Source organism: Typopeltis vanoorti, chromosome 6 (assembly GCF_054136105.1).
Source record: "Typopeltis vanoorti isolate ZY-2024b chromosome 6, IOZ_Tvanoo_1.0, whole genome shotgun sequence".
Lineage (NCBI taxonomy): Eukaryota > Metazoa > Arthropoda > Arachnida > Uropygi > Thelyphonidae > Typopeltis > Typopeltis vanoorti.
The window spans coordinates 55,162,886-55,181,506 of record NC_143554.1 but is presented as its reverse complement, the minus strand read 5'-3'; the positions used below and the strand labels follow the sequence as shown (position 1 = coordinate 55,181,506).

Genomic DNA, 18,621 nt, shown 5'->3' with positions numbered 1-18,621 from the left:
AAATTGCGAAGTGGCCAGAACTAGAGACCGAAGTTTTGAAATGGGTGCAAGGAAATCGGCAAAATGGCATTGCCATTTCAACAAAAATGATTCGTACACATGCAGTCAAAGTAGCCTGTGAGCGTAACATTGAAGATTTTAAAGGTGGTGCGTCATGGTGTTACCGTTTCATGAAACGCAGTGGACTGTGTATGCGTACAAAAACAAAAATCAGTCAAAAAATGCCAAAAGAATATGAAGACAAAATTATTTCTTTTCATAAATATGTAATTCAACATCGAAAAAATTACAATTTTGAAATGGGACAAATAGCCAATATGGATGAAACGTCCCTAACCTTTGATGTTTCCTCAAATAGAACTGTAGCTGAGAAAGGTGAGAAAAGCATTACAATCAAAACCAGTGGACACGAAAAAACACACTACACTGTAGTTCTTGCATGCTGTGCTGATGGTACGAAGCTGCCGCCAATGATAATTTTTAAGCGGAAGACTTTGCCTACAGAAAAAATACCAACAGGACTGATTGTACATGTGCATGAAAAAGGTTGGATGGATGAATGAACGTGGCATGAAAGTGTGGATAGATAAAGTATGGAAAAGAAGTAATGGCACACTACTAAAGAAGAAAGCTTTTGTATTTGATCAGTTCCGGGCTCATCTGAAGGATTCAATCAAACAAAAATTCCAAGAGTGCAATACTGAATTGGCTGTCATACCAGGAGGGCTTACATCACAACTGCAGCCACTCGATGTATCTTTAAACAAACCCTTTAAAGTCTTTATGAGGGAAGAGTGGAACAAGTGGATGATGAATGCCGGTGTACATCAGCTAACACCAAAGGGTGCCCTGAAACGGCCATCAATCTCTCAAGTGTGCAAATGGGTTAAGACATCTTGGTCGAAAACGAATGAACAAACTATTGTTAAATCTTTCTTGAAATGTGGAATTAGCAATGCCCTTGATGGAAGTGAAGATCATTTCTTATATGAAGATGATGATGAAGAAGAAAGAGAAGAAATTAATGATGATAGAGAAGAGTCAGATGACAGTGACACGGTTTCTGAAAGGTCAGTTTACTATTAAAAATTACCTATTATTTTATCCATTTTTTTTTAAAATCATACTTTAAAGTTTAGGTTTTTTCCAGAAAATTGTATTAAATTTCTTGGGTGCATCTTATACATAGGAGCGTCTTATACACCGGAAAATACGGTAAGTTCAGTTGCCTACAGAAAAAAAGCAGTTGCTTGCCGTTTGCTAACCTATGAGTTATATTCATTTTTTGCTGTTTGTTTTTATCGTATAATTATAGTTTTTAATGCCAGCGCAAAATAAGAAATCCTTTCATACTTTCTTCACTTCATATTGTATCACTTTGGAAGATCAATGTCACTATCAATTTTTTTGATAATTATTTTAATCGCCAATGCATTTTAAAATTCTCCCAGAACTTGATTGAAGATAATTATTTTTGTCAAATAATTATTTTATAAATTCATGAAAATCTGAAACGAAAAATGAATGCAGCCTCCATCTGTTCCAAATTAAGTTTTCTTTTTTATTCATAATCTTAGTTCGAAGGTTAGTTCACAGATTGCGCGAAGGTTTGCACTTTTAAATTTTGCTTTATAGAGAATCAAATGTAATCACTCACTACAAATCGAAATACATGGCAGTTATGAAGTCAACTGTTATGTTCATATTTTCGGCTAATTTCGATATTATGCGGCAGTTTTGAAGTAGCGATATTTTCCCTATGAATAGTAACATAGATATAGTTTGTCTTTCGAAACGTGTAGGTGCATGCATCAAAATGAAATTTTATTTCCAAAATTTTCATAACAGAATTAATTTGCCTTTAATGACTCACTCCCCCCCAAATTATCATCCCCCACACAAAATGGTGCTAGATAAAATATGTGCACTTTCTTTTTGTTTGAATTCGTTATTTTTCCAAATTGTACCAGACAAATTTTAATATTCCGATACCGAAATTAAATTGTGATTATTACAAATTAGCAAATTTTGTATATTTTTTCATTTATATTATTTCCTAATAAGTATAAATCATTAAATTATGTAATATTGGGGAAATTAATGTTTAAAAAACAGTTTCATCCTACAATAGCAATATCAGAATAAAATGTTTTGAACATCTTCAAAGCAATCAGAAAGGTGAAAAATATAATAATAAAATAAAATAAATTTCTGTGTGTATTCGACTATTTGTAGGAACTTTTTAGTGCGTCTACTGGGGGGGGATCGAGACAGCCTTCCCGTGCCCCTCCCGCAGTAGTGTTGCCTTGTGGTACATTGTTGGTGCTTCAGACAAAAGAAGCCTCAGAGATTAACCACAGGTAACATGAAGCTAATGTCTCAAACAAGGTGTCCAAAGGTTTTCAAGCCTCCTGGACTACTTACGCTTATGATGAATGCAAAACATAAAAAGTTCCATGCTGGCTCGATCGTTGCCCGGAGTAACACGGATCGCGTTGCTTGTTTAGGTGGAGGGCAAGCTTCGAAAAATATGTCACAGTCCCCTAATCAACACTACCTCAAGGTATGTTCCCTAAACATAGGAAACAGAATTAGATAGCTACCTCATCATCCTCTTAAAAAACCAGGAGTCTACAAAATCCATTGCTCTTGCGGGATTTGCTACGTAGGACAGACAGGAAGATCTGGAGAAATACACATGGCTGAACACCAAAAAGACATACAATACAAAAGAGAACAAAAAACGGGTCTTGCTTTCCATACCACTTCCACTGGACACGATGTACTCTGGCAAAAAACGACGATGTCATACATAGAAAACAACAGTTATATAAGAAAATTTAAAGAAGCTGCTAATATGCTAAAAAACCCAACCCAATGCAATAAAAATCAAGGTTTAATTCTCCATCAGCTCTAATAAAAAATCTACCTCAATCTGAGCTCGGACTATATGAACGAGAACAAGCACACGTGACATTATCCAGTATTGTTTAACGTGAATAACGTTATATATCTGCATTCTGTTATTTGAGTTTTATGAATAGCCAGATAGTTATGATTTGTATTTATTAATTCTCTTGTTTTAAGTTATACTATTTACCCCTGAAGATGTAAATCCTACGATTTACGAAACTTGTCGGGAACTATTATTTCAGTGTTTTATAGAACTGAATAATAAAAAAATGTGGTGTAATCACCGAAATATGTCTTTTGAACCAATTAGCCACAGAAGTTTACGCCTGCAATGTTTGGCATATTTTTGAAGAAAGATATAGCTCAAGACAAGTACAAGACTAGTATTAACAAAATTTTACAATCTTATGGGGCAGATATTGATTCAGAAAAATTTATTAGTGAAGTTAAGCAATTGTTAATAATGATAAAGGAAGAAAATTTTTCAACTAAAATATGTACAAATTTTCAAACGATGGGTTAAGGTTTACTTTTCTGAACTTAAAAATAATTCTAAAAATATTTTTGAGGATGCCTATTTCAAATGCATGTGCTGAATGCTCATTTTCAGTGTTGAAATGAATGAAAAATTTAAGAAGCAACTCTCACCAAAATAAAACAAGTGACCTGTCCTTATTATGCATTGAATCAGATATAATGGACTCGATTAATTATTATGACATTATAGATATATTTGCTAAAACCAAAGCCAGAAAAAAAAAAAAAAATTTAGTTATTATTTTTCTTTTCAAATTTAAATTTGAACTGATATATATATATTCTTTAAATGCAAATATATGTATAATAATGTTGTGTTATTTTTAGTTTATTAAAATGAGTTATTATGGAAATGTCGACTTTTATTGTCAATAAACTAAAAAAAAAAAAAAAAAAAAGCGCATGAATTTGATTAACTGAAATAGACTCGTTCTTTTGGGGCCTCATTTTGATGTTGCGCCTAGGGCCTCCAAAATTATAAGTGCGGCTCTGATGTACTCAAATGAGAAAGTGGCAAAAGCATGTTTCAAAAGGGGAGAAATGATTGATTTTTGGCTAGCATGAATGATTTGAAAGGTGAGACATATATAGCAAGAGAAGATATGAAAGAGTTGTTGATAGATGCGAAAAGAAAGAAGAGTGAGAAAGTACTACTGATTGTGAATCTGCTGCCTCAGTATGACAGGACTCAATTAGAAGACTGTACAGGTGGGATGGTGTGCAGTTTATAGATATATGGAATGAATTTGATGAACAAAAGAACTTGGATATATGCCTGGTAGTCTGCATTTGAATGGTTTTGGAGAAATTGTAGTGAGAGTTGGAAGTGTAACATCAGGAAAATTGTAAGTATTGAGGGGATGTAGTCAAATCCAATCGGACAAATTGGACTTGACTACATCCCCTCAAGTCAAGTCCAATTTGTCTAATGCACAATTTCATTATCAATCCCCTTCAGATGTGAAACCTGTGAAACTGCATATGGTATTGTATAATTATTTTCATGCACAAATCATTATGTGCATGGAAATAATTATACAATACCATATGCAGTTTCACAGGTTTCGCATCTGAAGGGGATTGATAATGAAATTGTGCAAGGGTAACTGTGGGTCCAAGGGAATGTTTCAAATGCATGTACATGAATGCTAGAAGTATCAGAAATAAGAGTTTTTGGCATTAGCCAGCTTGACTTGGTCAAAAATGATTATTATCAGCAAGACCTAGTGACAGAAAATGATATACAAGCATACCCCTGTTATATGGCATACATTAAGTTCTCAACCACTGTTGTATAGTGAATTTTGTTGTATTGCAAATGTCCACTTTTTTTCTCCCCTACTTGTAGATGCATATAATGGTTTAATAATGCTTTAAAGCAGTCATACATATGTGTAACTGACATAAATAATACATCTAGTTACATTGAATATGCAAACAAAGAAAATTAGAATTATTTTCATCGATAAAAAGTTATTCTGAATAGCTTGGCTTAAGGAATATGCCAACCAGTCTGGTCATCAATCAATATCATTGAAACTTTTTCCATTTTGACAGTAAGATTGTTATTATAAGATTCTGCACCATGGTATCAGTTGTTGGATTGGAAGATTATTGACAATGTATAGAGAGCAATTAAAAATACTTAAATGATGCAACATCAGAATCTGTCCTGGAGTTTGAAGGATAAATAGGATAAGAGTGAAATAGATGTGTAATCTTAAGGAAGAGATTTGTAAGAAAAAAATTAGAAAGTTTTTACCTTGGGGTTTTATTATACGTTAAAGATACCAAGGAATTTTATACTTGGTTTTAAGCTTTTTCCCAAGGAAGCAAAACAAAGTTTTGCACATGAAATATATTCACGTCTGAGCCACTTGTATATAGAGGCTAATGACTTCATATCACTTGCCTTAGTATATATTCCAAAATCCAAAGCATTCCCCCCCCAGGATGTGTATAATACAATGCATAATGGGAAAGGTCACTGCCCAGACTGGTTTCGACCTTTATTAAGGTCTCATCAATGGGAGCCAGACCTGGGAGAGAGATGCCAAGGTTGAAGTAATGCAGATGTCATATATATATATATATATATATATCATATACAAGTAGCCAGAAGTTGCTCGACCTTATTAATAAAAAATCTCTTGATGAGAGAAATATGTAGAAATTTTTTACCTTGGGTTTATTAGTCTCTATATACAAGCAGCTCATATGTGAACATATTTCACATGCAGAACTTTGTTTTACTACCTTGGGAAAAGGATTAAAACCAAGTATAAAATTTCTTGGTATCTTTAACGTATAATAAAACCCAAGGTAAAAAAACTTTCTACATCTTTCTCTCATCCAGAGATTTTTATTAATAAGGTCAAGCAACTTCTGGCTACTTGTATATGAGATATATATGTATATATATATATATATATATATATATATATATATAAATTGGTATCTTTAATTGGTATCTTGGTATCTTTAATTGGTATATATAATTATATATATATAATTGGTATCTTGGTATCTTTAACGTATAATAAAACCCAAGGTAAAAAAACTTTCTACATCTTTCTCTCATCCAGAGATTTTTATTAATAAGGTCAAGCAACTTCTGGCTACTTGTATATGAGATATATATATATATATATATATATATATATATAACTTCTGCATTACTTCAACCTTGGTATCTCTCCCAGGTCTGGCTCTCCCACTGATGAGACCTTAATAAAGGTTGAAACTGGTCTGGGTAGTGACCCTTCCCATTATGCATTGTATTATACACGTCCCAAAGGGGGGGGGGTTGTTTGGCATTATGGGATACATACTAAGACAAGTGATATGAATCATTAGTCTGTATACAAGTAGCTCAGACGTGAATATATTTCAGGTGCAAAACTTTGTTTTGCTTCCTTGGGAAAAGGATTAAAAACCAAGTATAAAATTTTTGGTATCTTTAACATATTGTAAGAAAAAGATGTGGGAGGAATACTCTATGCATAAGGGCGATTTAGGTTATGAAAATTATAAGGAATAGGCTCTAAGAATTACAATTGTATGGAAAGCAAAATCTGACTATGAAAAGAAACTGGCTCAGCAAGCTAAAGTTTACCCAAAAGAATTTTATGCTTGTAAGTAAACAGAAGAATGAATATAAAAGAATAACTCTGCAATAGAATAACTCTACTGGCATCAGTGGCAGAATACTAGTAAAAAGTGATATTAGGAAATGAGTTGACAGTGTGAGCATTCAGAAATGTAACTTAAATTGCATAAAAGTCAAAAGTGACCATACCACCTTAAATCAGCTCTATAATTTAAAGTAGTGTGGTCTCTTAAATAGAATGGGAGTGGAAATGTTAGCAAAGCAGACATTTCATGCATTCAGAAGTACCCTAGAAGTTGGAAATCTAAGATGTGACAGTATTATGGTCTTGACAAGTGATAGACTATTTTTGGGAAAAATCACAAAAATTTTAATCATGTAGTATGATTATATTATTGTGTACACATATTTGTGAGTAGATGTCAAGTAATCGTGAGTGGAAACCACACCCACCCACCACCCATTTAAAATGTTTTCGTATAGTACAGAAACGAAATATAATATGTACAAAAGCATTGGTTATGAAATGGCAGAAGCAACAAGAATCAGTGCCATAATTTAATTCTTTTAGTTTCTTGTATTGTTGTCTGCTATCCTGGCAAGAGTAGCCAGAAAAGCTATTTGTATAAGTACTTGATACATCACATTGCCTTTATTCATCAGATATCTCATATTTACAGACCTTGGCTACGATATGCATCAAATTGTAATATACTGCTGCAATATTAGCTAGTACATTTGCTTTCGTGCATTCATTGTTTACCTTTTTATCCATTGTATCCTTTTTTATTGCTTTGTATTTCTTCTTCTTTGTCCTTGCCATTATCCTATTTCACTTAGGGTCAGCTTGCCTAGTTTATAATTGCCAGGATATTCTGTCCTGGGTTGTCGATGTTTCCAGCTGGGCAGTTTGAAGGTCTTTATTTTTATAAGGGACATCCATATTAAATGAAGTCCACCATGTCCTCTAGGATCTGTGCATACTTCCATTACTTTCTGCATCATGTGATCTACAAGTTGTCTCATGACATGTCCATACCATCCAAGCTGGTGCTCAGCTATTTAACAGCAGTAGATCTAACTTTGAAGCTCACGCAGATGTGTTCGTTATGCACTTTATCTAGCATGGTAACCCCTCTGGTTCACCTCAGCATCTTCATCTCAGTGATGTGTGGCTTCTGTTCCTGTTGTTTCTTAAGAGGCCAACATTCCATGCTGTATATAATGGTACAAGAGTGGTTCCATAAGTTTCCGGCCTGACTAACTTTTAGAGGTGATAGAAAGAAACTGTCACTTTTCAACATAATCTTTCTTTACTTCAGCACACTTTTCACATCTTTGAATTAACATTTCTATGCCTTTGAAAAAAAAATTGTCTGTACTTTTGTCTGCAAAATGGCCTAAAACTGCATCTTTCACTTCATTGTCATCTGCAAATTTTCTTCCTCAAATGTCTTTCTTCAATTTTGAGAAGAGGAAGTAGCCATTGCTAAATCTGGACTGTAGGGTGGGTGTTCAATCTCCTAGAAGCCACAGTCTTTTGCTGCAGCCTTCATAACAATAGCTGTATAGACTGGAGTATTGTCGTGAAGCAGGTGAGCACCATGAATCAGCATTCCTCATCTCTTCTACTTCATGGTGTCATGCAGTTTGTGCAGGAGTGAAGCATAATATTCTGCATTCACGGTGGTATTCCTTTCCTTGAAGTCAATTAAGAGAATTCCCCAGCAATCCCAAAAGATTGTTGCAATGATCTTCTTGGTGGACTGCGAGTAATCTTGGCTTTTCTCAGCAGTGTTTTGCGTGGTTTGCACCATTCCTTAGATTCCTTTTGGAAAGAGGATCATGATAAGGGACCATGGTTTCATCCCTGGTGAAAATGAATTCCAGCACTTCTGATTCTCTTGGCAAAAGCTCTAAAAACTTGTGGGAACAGGTCATGTGATGCTCCTTCTGAATTGAAAAGAGAGAGAGAGATGTCGAGGCACTAACCTTCGTAATGTGAAGCTTCTCATGAATGATCCAAAAGATGGTTGTTATAGAAAGTCTCAACATTGAATGCCTTGATGTCTTGTGAACTATGATGTCTTTGTTTTGTGATTTTGAACATTTCCTTATCTGGTTTTGACCATTTCAAGTCATGCATAAAAATAATCTTCAGTATTAGCTTTGCTTATATTATGGTTCTAGTATCCTTGCTGCTTGATATGCAGTGATATGTAATTGTTTTATACACTTAGCATTATATATCTCTAGCTGTTTACTCGTATAAGTATGCTCCAGATGAAGTGTACCTGCCAATATGTGAAAACTAATCAAGTTGTTGTATCTGTTATTTTTTTTTAATATAGCTTGTCATCATGTGACCATGATACTGGAATTGTAAAGACATTCTTCACCACAAAACTTTGTTTTGTGGCTGTTTTCCTCTCTCTTTGATAGTCTTGAGATCGTTTTTGAACGATCTCAAGACTATCCATGCAGTTGATGAAATGGCATGCTTGAAATCATCCTTCCAGAAGACAGACATGTGGCATTTAAAATAAAAATGGATGCGTATTTGCTGTATAATGTACCATTTTAAGACTGTTACTCAGGAATTTAATTTCTCTCTCTCGGCAGTGTGTACTGACAAAACTGTTACAGAAAAAAATATAGGTATATAGTAATAGGAACAGAAAATAACTGTACATACTTTGACAGTTAGAATATAATAATCTACTTTGGTTTTTTAATGCACATCAGTTATTATTATGAAATAATCCATTTTTCATTCTTATATGTTACAGATTTTTCCTGTTTTCATAGTTTAAGTAGAAAAAAAAGAATAGTAGTGCTTGCTTATTTATTTTAAAAGTTTTTAAAGCTAGCATGTGAATGTGCAAGATTGTTGCCTTTAATAAACTGTTTCTTTAATTGTGTTAGGGTGTTCTTGGCGATTCAGTTCATCAGGGTATCATTCCACGAATTGTTAATGATATTTTTAATCACATATATTCCATGGATGAAAATATTGAATTTCATATTAAAGTAAGTATCATCTTAACTATCATGATTTTTAGAGTACATTATAGTTTTGCATGTCTAATAAGTACTCTTAATTGAGCTTCATAGCTTAATTATATTAAATTACATTATATTACAACAGTTTATCACACAAAAAAAACTAATAGTTATTAATCTCCAGTTACTGACTTATTCTCAAGGTAGCACTGCAGAATTGTGAGCAAAAAATTTCGACTGTTTTCCCAAATCCCCTGACTGTCTCCCTTGGGTGCATACATTTAAGGAGGATGACATTCTCTGAAATCTTTGGCAGTTTTTACAGCCAAATTTATTAAAATTTAGTGTGTGTTCTGTAAAGGTTATGCTGTTTTCTGGAATAACTTTTCTCTTTTGTAGCAGTGTCTTTATAAGGTATTGATTTTCTTCTTACTGCATAAAAGTCCAGCACATGATCTCCAGTCCACTTTTTTGTCTATTTTTTACAGAAAAAGTGGACTAGAAGATTGTCCACTTTTACCTTAAAAAAAACTACTTTGGAAGTGAAAGGCTGTCCTGGAATCATATGTGCTAAAACAGAATCTCTTCTTTGGTGCATCAATCCGAAAATTGGTAAATATAGCAGCACATAACAACATCCTGTCTTGTGACTTCCTTTTTATCTCTTCATAACTCTTAGTGCCAGTTAGCATCATTATGTTATTTATATATGAAATTCTTGGTCTATCTCGTGGCCTCTTTCCTTCTACAGTCCCCCTCCATTATTTCTGTAATCAGTCCCCCATTCCTCAAATGGTGTACAATTAGGCTTTTTCTTCTCTTATTGATGTGTTTCATTAATGACCGCTCTTCGTGAACTATATTCAGAACTTCTTCATTACTTTTCTGTCCAACTAATTTTCATCATCTTTCTCCAGCACCAAATATCAAATGCCTCCAACTTTTTCATGTCTTGATTTGTTAGAGTCCAGGCCTCACAACCATATAATGCAATGCTCCATAGGTATGTTTTCACTAGCCTTTTTTTGAGCTGGATGCTAAGTCTCCTTTACTGGTAAAAATGTTTCTTCTGTTATAGAATGCTTTTTTGGCTAGGATTATTTGTGCTTTAATATCTGATTGGTTTCTTCCATCTTCTGTGATAAGACTTCCAAGATATTTAAAAGAGGATACCTGTTGTAGTAGGTTATTATTTATTTCCAGGTTTATTTTCATTGGATATGCTTTACTTGTAATTAATAATTTTGTTTTCTTATAATTAATTTTTAGGCTGTTCTGTGTGAAGATTTCTTCCATCTTTGTTAGGGGTGGCTTTCAGTTTGTTTTCATTATCAGCTAAAACTGCTATATCATCCGCAAACTGTAGCCAGTTAATATCAATTCCATTTATCTTAGTTCCGGTTTCTGTTAGTTCTTTCAGTTTATTTATTGCATCTTCAATGTACAGATTAAACAATATGGGTGAAAGAGAGTACCTCCTATCTTACCTCACATATTTTTTGCTATTGCAGTTTTTGTTGTATTGCTGGCTGCTTCTATTAGGGCTTTTTGATGCTTGCAAAGATTAAATATGAGCCTTCTATCTCCCCAATCTGCCTTTATTGTTTTTAGGAGGTGAAACATTTGATTCCAGTCAATACTATCGAAGGCTTTCTCCAAGTCAAGAAAGACTATCCGAGTATTTTGATTCTTCTCCAATCTTCTTTCAATAACTGTTCTTAGAGCTAGGATTGCTTCTCTTGTCCCCTGCTGTTTCCTGAATCCAAACTGGTCATTGCCAACATATTCTTCAACCTTCTTTGTTAGTCTCTTTTGTATAATTTTGAGTAGTAGTATTTTTGAAGCATGTGATATGAAGCTTATTGTTCGATGATTTTCACACTTGTTTGCATTATTTACTTTAGGAATGGGTATGATAGAGCATTGTGTAAAATCTTTGGGGATGATCCCTGTTTCATAAATATTCTTTATGATCTTGAAAAGGTATGACTTATGTTTCCTGAGTATTTTATTAATTCTGAGGGGATGTTATCAGTGCCTGGTGCCTTGTTGGCTGACAATTCATTCAGTGCCCATTCAAATTCATCTTTTAATGTAGTTGGATCAATTTCTTCCATATCAAGTCTTGTTTCATCTTCTATAGCATTGGCATCTAGATCTTTTCTACTATGTAGATCTTCTAAGTACTCCTTCCATCTTTCCGAAATTTCTTCCTTATCTATAAGTATGTTCCCCTGTTTATTTTTGATAATTGTACTTCGTGTGTTGTTTTGCTGGCTTATTCCTTTTATAATGTTATAAGCTTTATCAATTCTTCCAGTCTTTGTTAGATCTTCTATTTCTTTACATTTCTCTGTAAACCATTGTTCTTTTGCTTCTTTACACTTTCTATTTATCATATTTTTTATATGTTTATATTTGTCTTTGCTTTCTTCATTTAGGGAGGTTTTGTATTTTCTTCTTTCATCTATTAGATCTAGAATGCATGGGTGATCCATGGCTTTATTTGCTTGTTCCTTAATCCTATGCCGTCATTGGCAGCCTTGATAATTGTATCCTTCAAGTGAGTCCATTTTTCCTCTTTTTTCCCCCCCTCTCTCCAGTTTTAATGCTTCATCAGTTTGCTATTTATAATTTCTATGGTTTTCTTCTGTTTTCAGGTTATTTATGTTTCATTTGGGCCTTTTCCTTGGTTGTGACAAATTTTTAAACTTCAGATTGCATTTCAATAAAACCAAATTGTGGTCACTGTCAACAACAGCTCCTGGGTAACTTTTGCGTGATTTCACTTGATTTTTAAATCTATTTCTTGTCATAATATAATCTAGTTGGTACCTTCCTATATCCCCTGGCATTTTCCAAGTCTAGCTTCTTCTTTTTGGTACCTCATACCAGGTATTAGTAATGATCAGATTGAATTGGTTGCAGAACTCCAAAAGTCTATCTCCTCTTTCAGTTTGGCATCCAAGTCCATACTTTCCCACCTCTCTACCATCTTTGTCTTCACCAGTGATTGCATTCCAATCACCCATGACAATAAGATTATCTTCCTTTTTTGGTGAGTTTGATTAGATTCTCAGTATCTACATATACTCTCTCAACTTCATCATCATCACTGTGGTCGCTAGTAGGTATGTATGCTTGTATTATTATAATATTTGTTGGTTTAGCTTCTAGTTTTACCATTATCAATCTGCTACTACATTTTACTGAGTTGATTACTCTTCTACCCCATTCCTTATTGAGAACCACTGCGACTCCATTTTTTGCTGTCTCAACACCTGAATAAATGATTCTGTAATCACCACTCCAAAAGTCTCCAGTTCCAGTCCATCTCATTTCACTAATTCCCAAGATGAAACAAGACTTGATATGGCTATTTTTAATCTATCCTAAAACAGAATATCATCAAATTCCTAATTTGTACCCTGGGGGGGGGTACACGATAATTATGATAGTACTACAAGTTGCACCATTACTAACTTCTGATGAAACAGAATATGCCTAATTTAAATGTGAAAATCTGCCAAATATTGAGGAAAGAAACAGCCATTTTCTTTCAAAAAAAAAAAAAAAAAAAAACACAATAAAGCTGACCACCTGTGAATACACCTGTAGGATGCAGTCCAGATGTCAGAAAATACGAAAATACTTAATTGAAATTTCAAAAGCCAGTATTAGTTTTACAAGTTAATTTTTCAATTCATAATGTTGGGGGGGGGGGGGGGGACTAATTCTGCAGTCAGTTTTTGTGACTACATGATCATTGCTCTAACCCTGAGAATGATTTAGTAACTGCAAGCAAAATATTGGTAATAAAATATTATCTTCTATATTATGTGTAATCAACATGTCTAGTACTTATAATATTAATTACATGCTTAATCAGAAATGAAAATTAATTCCATTCATTTATTTCTCAAGAATAAACATTCCTAGATAAATATTCTGGCTGTAAATATATGAATATGCAATTAGAGCAGAAATTAATCATATTTTACTTTCTTTCACCAGACATCCTCTCTAGCTCAGTAATACCTAAGCTAAATGGAGGGGGACTAGGGTGGGAGAGTATTGGACATGGTCATAGGATTAGAAAAGCTGTCCATAACCAAGGTGACAATATTTCCCCCATTTGGTGAAAGTGACCATGCAGTCTTGACTGTAGAACATGAGGAATATTCTTCAAGAAGGGATATTTATGGAATTACAAGCAGGTGATTATGAAATGCTTAGGAAAAAGCTTAAATCTTAAAACACTGGAGGGTAAGGACTAAGTCTTTGCCTTTGACTAAGCTGTTTAATTTAAGTCTCAGCTTTGGTAGAGTTCCAGGGGAGTAGAAAGAGGGCAAAATTATTCCTTTGCATAAGGGAGGTTCTAAGACTACAGTAGCAAATTATAGACCAATGTTAGTAGTGCATGGGATATAGTTAAGGGTCATCTAGAGGAAGCAGTATTAAATTGTGTACCTAGGGTGAGGAGGATTAATTGGGTAGGAGTTAGATGGATGAGTAATATCATTAAGCACGAGCTGCAGAAGAAGAAAAAGATGTGAAGAGTATATAAAGAGAAAGGTGATGAACAAACTCATGAACAGTACAAGGGTCAGGCAAGAAAGGTGACCAGCATGGCAAGGAAGGCAAAACCAGATTATGAGACAAATTTAGCTGAGCAGGCCAAAGGAAATCCCAAAGAGTTCTTTCATTATGTGGCAAGTAAGAGGAAGAATAACTATGGAAGATTAACCTTAATGAGTGATGATGGCCATGAGGAGACAGAAGCAGATAAAATAGCTGAGTTACTGAGTGACCACTTTGCAAGCATATATCTTCTTAGTGAGGTTATTGCTTTAACCTATGTGACAGACACTAATGTGGGGACAGAGGTGGATGAATTGGAGGTTCTTAGGATACTGAAGAATCTTAATATAAATACAGCTGTGGGATCAGATGGGATATCAGCTAGGGTTTTGTGAGAATGTGCAAGGGAACTGGCAATGCCTTTGACTAAGCTATTGAATTTAAGTCTCAGCTCTGGTAGAGTTCCAAGGGAGTAGAAAGATTTGCAAAATTATTCCTTTGCATAAAGAGAGGTTCTAAGACTACAGTAGTAAATTATAGACCAATCAGTATCTCAGGCGTGGTGGTGGTAAAAGTACTAGAAAATTGGTAAAAAAAAAAAAAAGAGAATTCAAGAATGGGTAAATAAAAATATGGCACTGGGTACTGTATGAGGATTAACATGTCTTTGTGAGGGGTGGGGTCATGCCTTAGTAAACTTTGTAATTTTTATAATAGAGGGACAGTTGTGTTGGATAACGGAAATTGCTACACGATGATTTTGCTGGATTTTGCAAAGGTATTTGACAGAATACCACATGGAACATTATGCAAATTAGAGCAGTGGGGAATGGATATGACACTGGTTAAGTGGATAAGAGGATGGCTGCTGGACAGATATCAAAAAAGTGGTGTATGGAGGGGCAGAATTGAGGTGAAAACAGGTAACTAGTGGTGTGCCACAAGATTCAGTTCTAGGACCATTGCTGTTTAATTTGTACATAAATGATATAGGAAATGACCTGAAAGGAAATATTCAGTTGTTTGCTGCTGATGTGAATTTAGGTAGAGTAATAGTTAATCAAGATGATGAGAGTGAGGATTTAAATAGGCTGTCGGTATGGCTAAAAGTAATTAAGTAGATGGAATGAGTTAGAGTAATATTGGAATGGAGACATTGGAGAAATTACTAAATAAAATATGAAGACTTGTAATAAGGAGTATAAAACACATTAGATATGATGATTTATTGAAAATTACCAACAGATATTTTGAAATTAAAATAATAGCACATCATCCATATGAAACAACAATTTAAACAGAATACAAGGTGTATACAATAGTTAATTAACCAGTAGAAGCAAGTAATGCAAAAACAGACAATTATTATTTTTGAAGTTTTCTAGGGATGAGAACATCCCAAACTTTTGGATTGAGAAGTGGTCATTCTAAATTTTTGGACAGCATAATAAAACAGCTATGAACTCCTTGAACAGACCTTCATATTTAAAATTGCATTGTTGAATTAGGCAAGTATTATGCTTTGTCTCAACCATTATTCTCTCTAATTTATGCCAACCCATGCACATATGAAAACTGTTTTGTGTGCAAGTTTCTAGTCTCAGACTCAATGTGTGCCTGTGCTCACAGTAGGAAAAGCCACAAACTGTTGAACAGCAAGTTTGGTTTTCCCATTTCAACACATTTTGCCACTGAGATTTAAATGAATTTGCAGTTCTTTTCTGCTTTAACTTCAACAGTGCAGTTTAACCCACTAAAACTTCTATTCATTTAAAAATTTTTATGGAATTTGCAACCGTGAATTCCATTTTTATGGAATTCAAGTGATGGTACTGGCCCTTTTCATTCTTCCTCTTTTTCTTTGCTTTTCTTCCTGTATTCTTTGCTCTACTTCTCCTGAATCTTTTTCACTATCCTTTTTCCAGTCCACCATCACTGGGATCCAATGCCTTGCTGCTGTGTTTGGCGTGCGGTGTGACCTGTGGACATCCGGAAAGGGGGATCCTGGTAGCCTTGCACTACTTTGGCCCCTGCTTTGGCAAGACGGGTGGTCCTGGATGGTGCAGCCAGGATCAATCGGCTAGTGGGCTTGCCTGCAAGGGGTCAACAGTGTTGCAGTAAGTCTCTCACCCCATGGTCCGGGGTTGGGATCCTAGATCTGCTGCAGTGCCGGTATAGTGTCTAGGGTAGGTAGCCCTGGCGTTCCACTCCCGAGTGCAGTCTTTGCTTGCTAGGTAGTGGGTGTCCATGTGTGGCTCCATGGTGGGTGGGGAGCTCTGGCTCCGAATTAAAAATTCCTTAAATATGAATTCTTCATCCTCAAATGTTTCAGGGACCCTAACAGAGTCCCAACCAAGTACTGATAATATAGACACAGCATATGGAAACAGAAGATATCGGATAATAACATAAATGTACCAACCTTTTTAATCATTCATGCAACAGGTGAAAAACCAATTGGGAAAACGTCACCCCTCTTTATTCAAAAAGGTTTAGAAGGACTGGCAGGACCTCCCAAAACTGTCAAGAAATTGTGTTCTGGTGATATCCTTGTGGAAACAATGTGCAAACAACATTCCGAGAAACTACTGAGAGCAACGACAATGGTGGAATACAAATTGCAGTAACACCTGACAGAACACTGAATTCCAGTAGAGGAGTGATATCAGAATGGGATCTCAAGAAATTGTGTTCTGGTGATATCCTTGTGGAAACAATGTGCAAACAACATTCCGAGAAACTACTGAGAGCAACGACAATGGTGGAATACAAATTGCAGTAACACCTGACAGAACACTGAATTCCAGTAGAGGAGTGATATCAGAATGGGATCTCCTTGAAGTTCCTGATGAGGAGATATATTCAGAGCTTAAAGATCAAGGAGTGATGGGTGTGAGGTGCATCCTGATATGCAGGGATGGTCGCCTGGTCTCAGCCAAGAAAATCATCCTTACTTTTGATACACCTAGGCCTTCAACATCTGTAAAAGCAGGGTATCTCGGCTGTCCTATTAGAATGTACATCCCTAACCCGCTGAGATGCTTTAAATGTGAAAGATATGGACATGCCCAAACTGCCTCTCGTGGTTCTACTACCTGTGCTTGATGTGTTAGTAAAGAACATGAAAATAAATCTTGCTGTGAAAAAAAAGCTAAATGTGTCAACTGTCAGGGAGATCATCCAGCATACTCTCGTGCATGCCAGAAATGGAAAGATGAAAAAGAGATACTAAAAATTAAAACAGAACAAAACATAACATATCAGGATGCAAAATGAAAGCTAGCCACCATTACACCTATTCTACGATCCTCTTATGCTACAAAAGTAACAACTAAAAAAGTGCCAACAGCAACTCAAACATGTATGTCTATTCCACCATTTGATAATTTCACCATATCTGAACTTTACAATCGCAAGCTCTTCTCTGTTGAGCACATTAATCACAAGACCTATGGCCTTACTCCAGAGACAACTTCAAAAATGGTCCCATTCAATGAAAACTCATCCGTCAAAAAAATTATGGTGGAGACTTCACTCAAAGATAAACCATCAGACACTCGCACAGAAAAAATGGATACCTCGATACCCACTGAAAGCAAACTAAGCATACCAACTGACCCTAACACATTTGATGTTTTGAACACTCTACCAGAGGAAGAGATGGACACTGGCCGTCCATACTTCCCTAAAACAGTAGATAAATATAAATCTGACAAAGGTAAGCCCTCAACCTCTCGAAAACCAGACAAGTCAATAAAATCAAAACAATTGGAAAATTTTTACAATGGAACTGTCGTGAGATCTGCCAGAATATTGACGATATCAAGATGTTGTTGCGGAAACACAAACCTTTCTGTTTCTGTCTACAGGAAACTTACTTAAGACCCAATGAGGACCGTGTCTTTAGGAATTTCACTCTTGTACGTAAACATAGAACTGGAGATGGTCCTTCCCATGGAGGAGTAGCTATCCTAGTGAGTAGTCATACTCCTTTCCATCAAGTCTAACTTAATACTTCTCTGGAAGTGGTAGCGATTTGCTTCTCTGTGGGATTCCTTATTACAGTATGTTCAATTTATTTACCACCAAATGCTGAGTTAAATGAAATTGATCTTGATAACCTTATCTCTCAACTGACTGAACCCATACTTTTGATGGGTGACTTTAACGGTCACAATACTCTATGGGGTAGTGCCAACACTAATAGACGAGGTCGAATCATTGAAAAAATTCTTGATGATAATAACCTTTCCCTTCTAAATAATAAACTCATTGCTTTCTTCCATATGCCTACCCACTCATATTCTGCAGTTGATCTTACAATCTGTTCCCCTTCCATTCTTCCACTGCTCATGTGGGACGGATGTTGAAGAGAACATATATGGAAGTGATCACTTTCCTGTTCTTTGTGCAATGTCTTCACAGGAACCATGTTCACCCATAAAGATACCTATATGGAAAATGGACCAGGCTGACTG

General features: G+C 35.2%; 1 protein-coding gene across 2 annotated transcripts in view; it reads left to right on the top strand.

The window, feature by feature from the left end:
- The window catches only part of LOC150105462 (kinesin heavy chain-like), a 415,076-nt gene that overhangs the window by 30,070 nt on the left and 366,385 nt on the right, over nucleotides 1-18,621 (top strand). For both annotated transcript variants that reach the window (XM_090394832.1, XM_090394831.1), the window contains exon 4: nucleotides 9,485-9,589. In XM_090394832.1, the coding sequence (XP_090250958.1) occupies nucleotides 9,485-9,589 (105 nt within the window). The remainder of the gene's footprint in view (nucleotides 1-9,484; nucleotides 9,590-18,621) is intronic.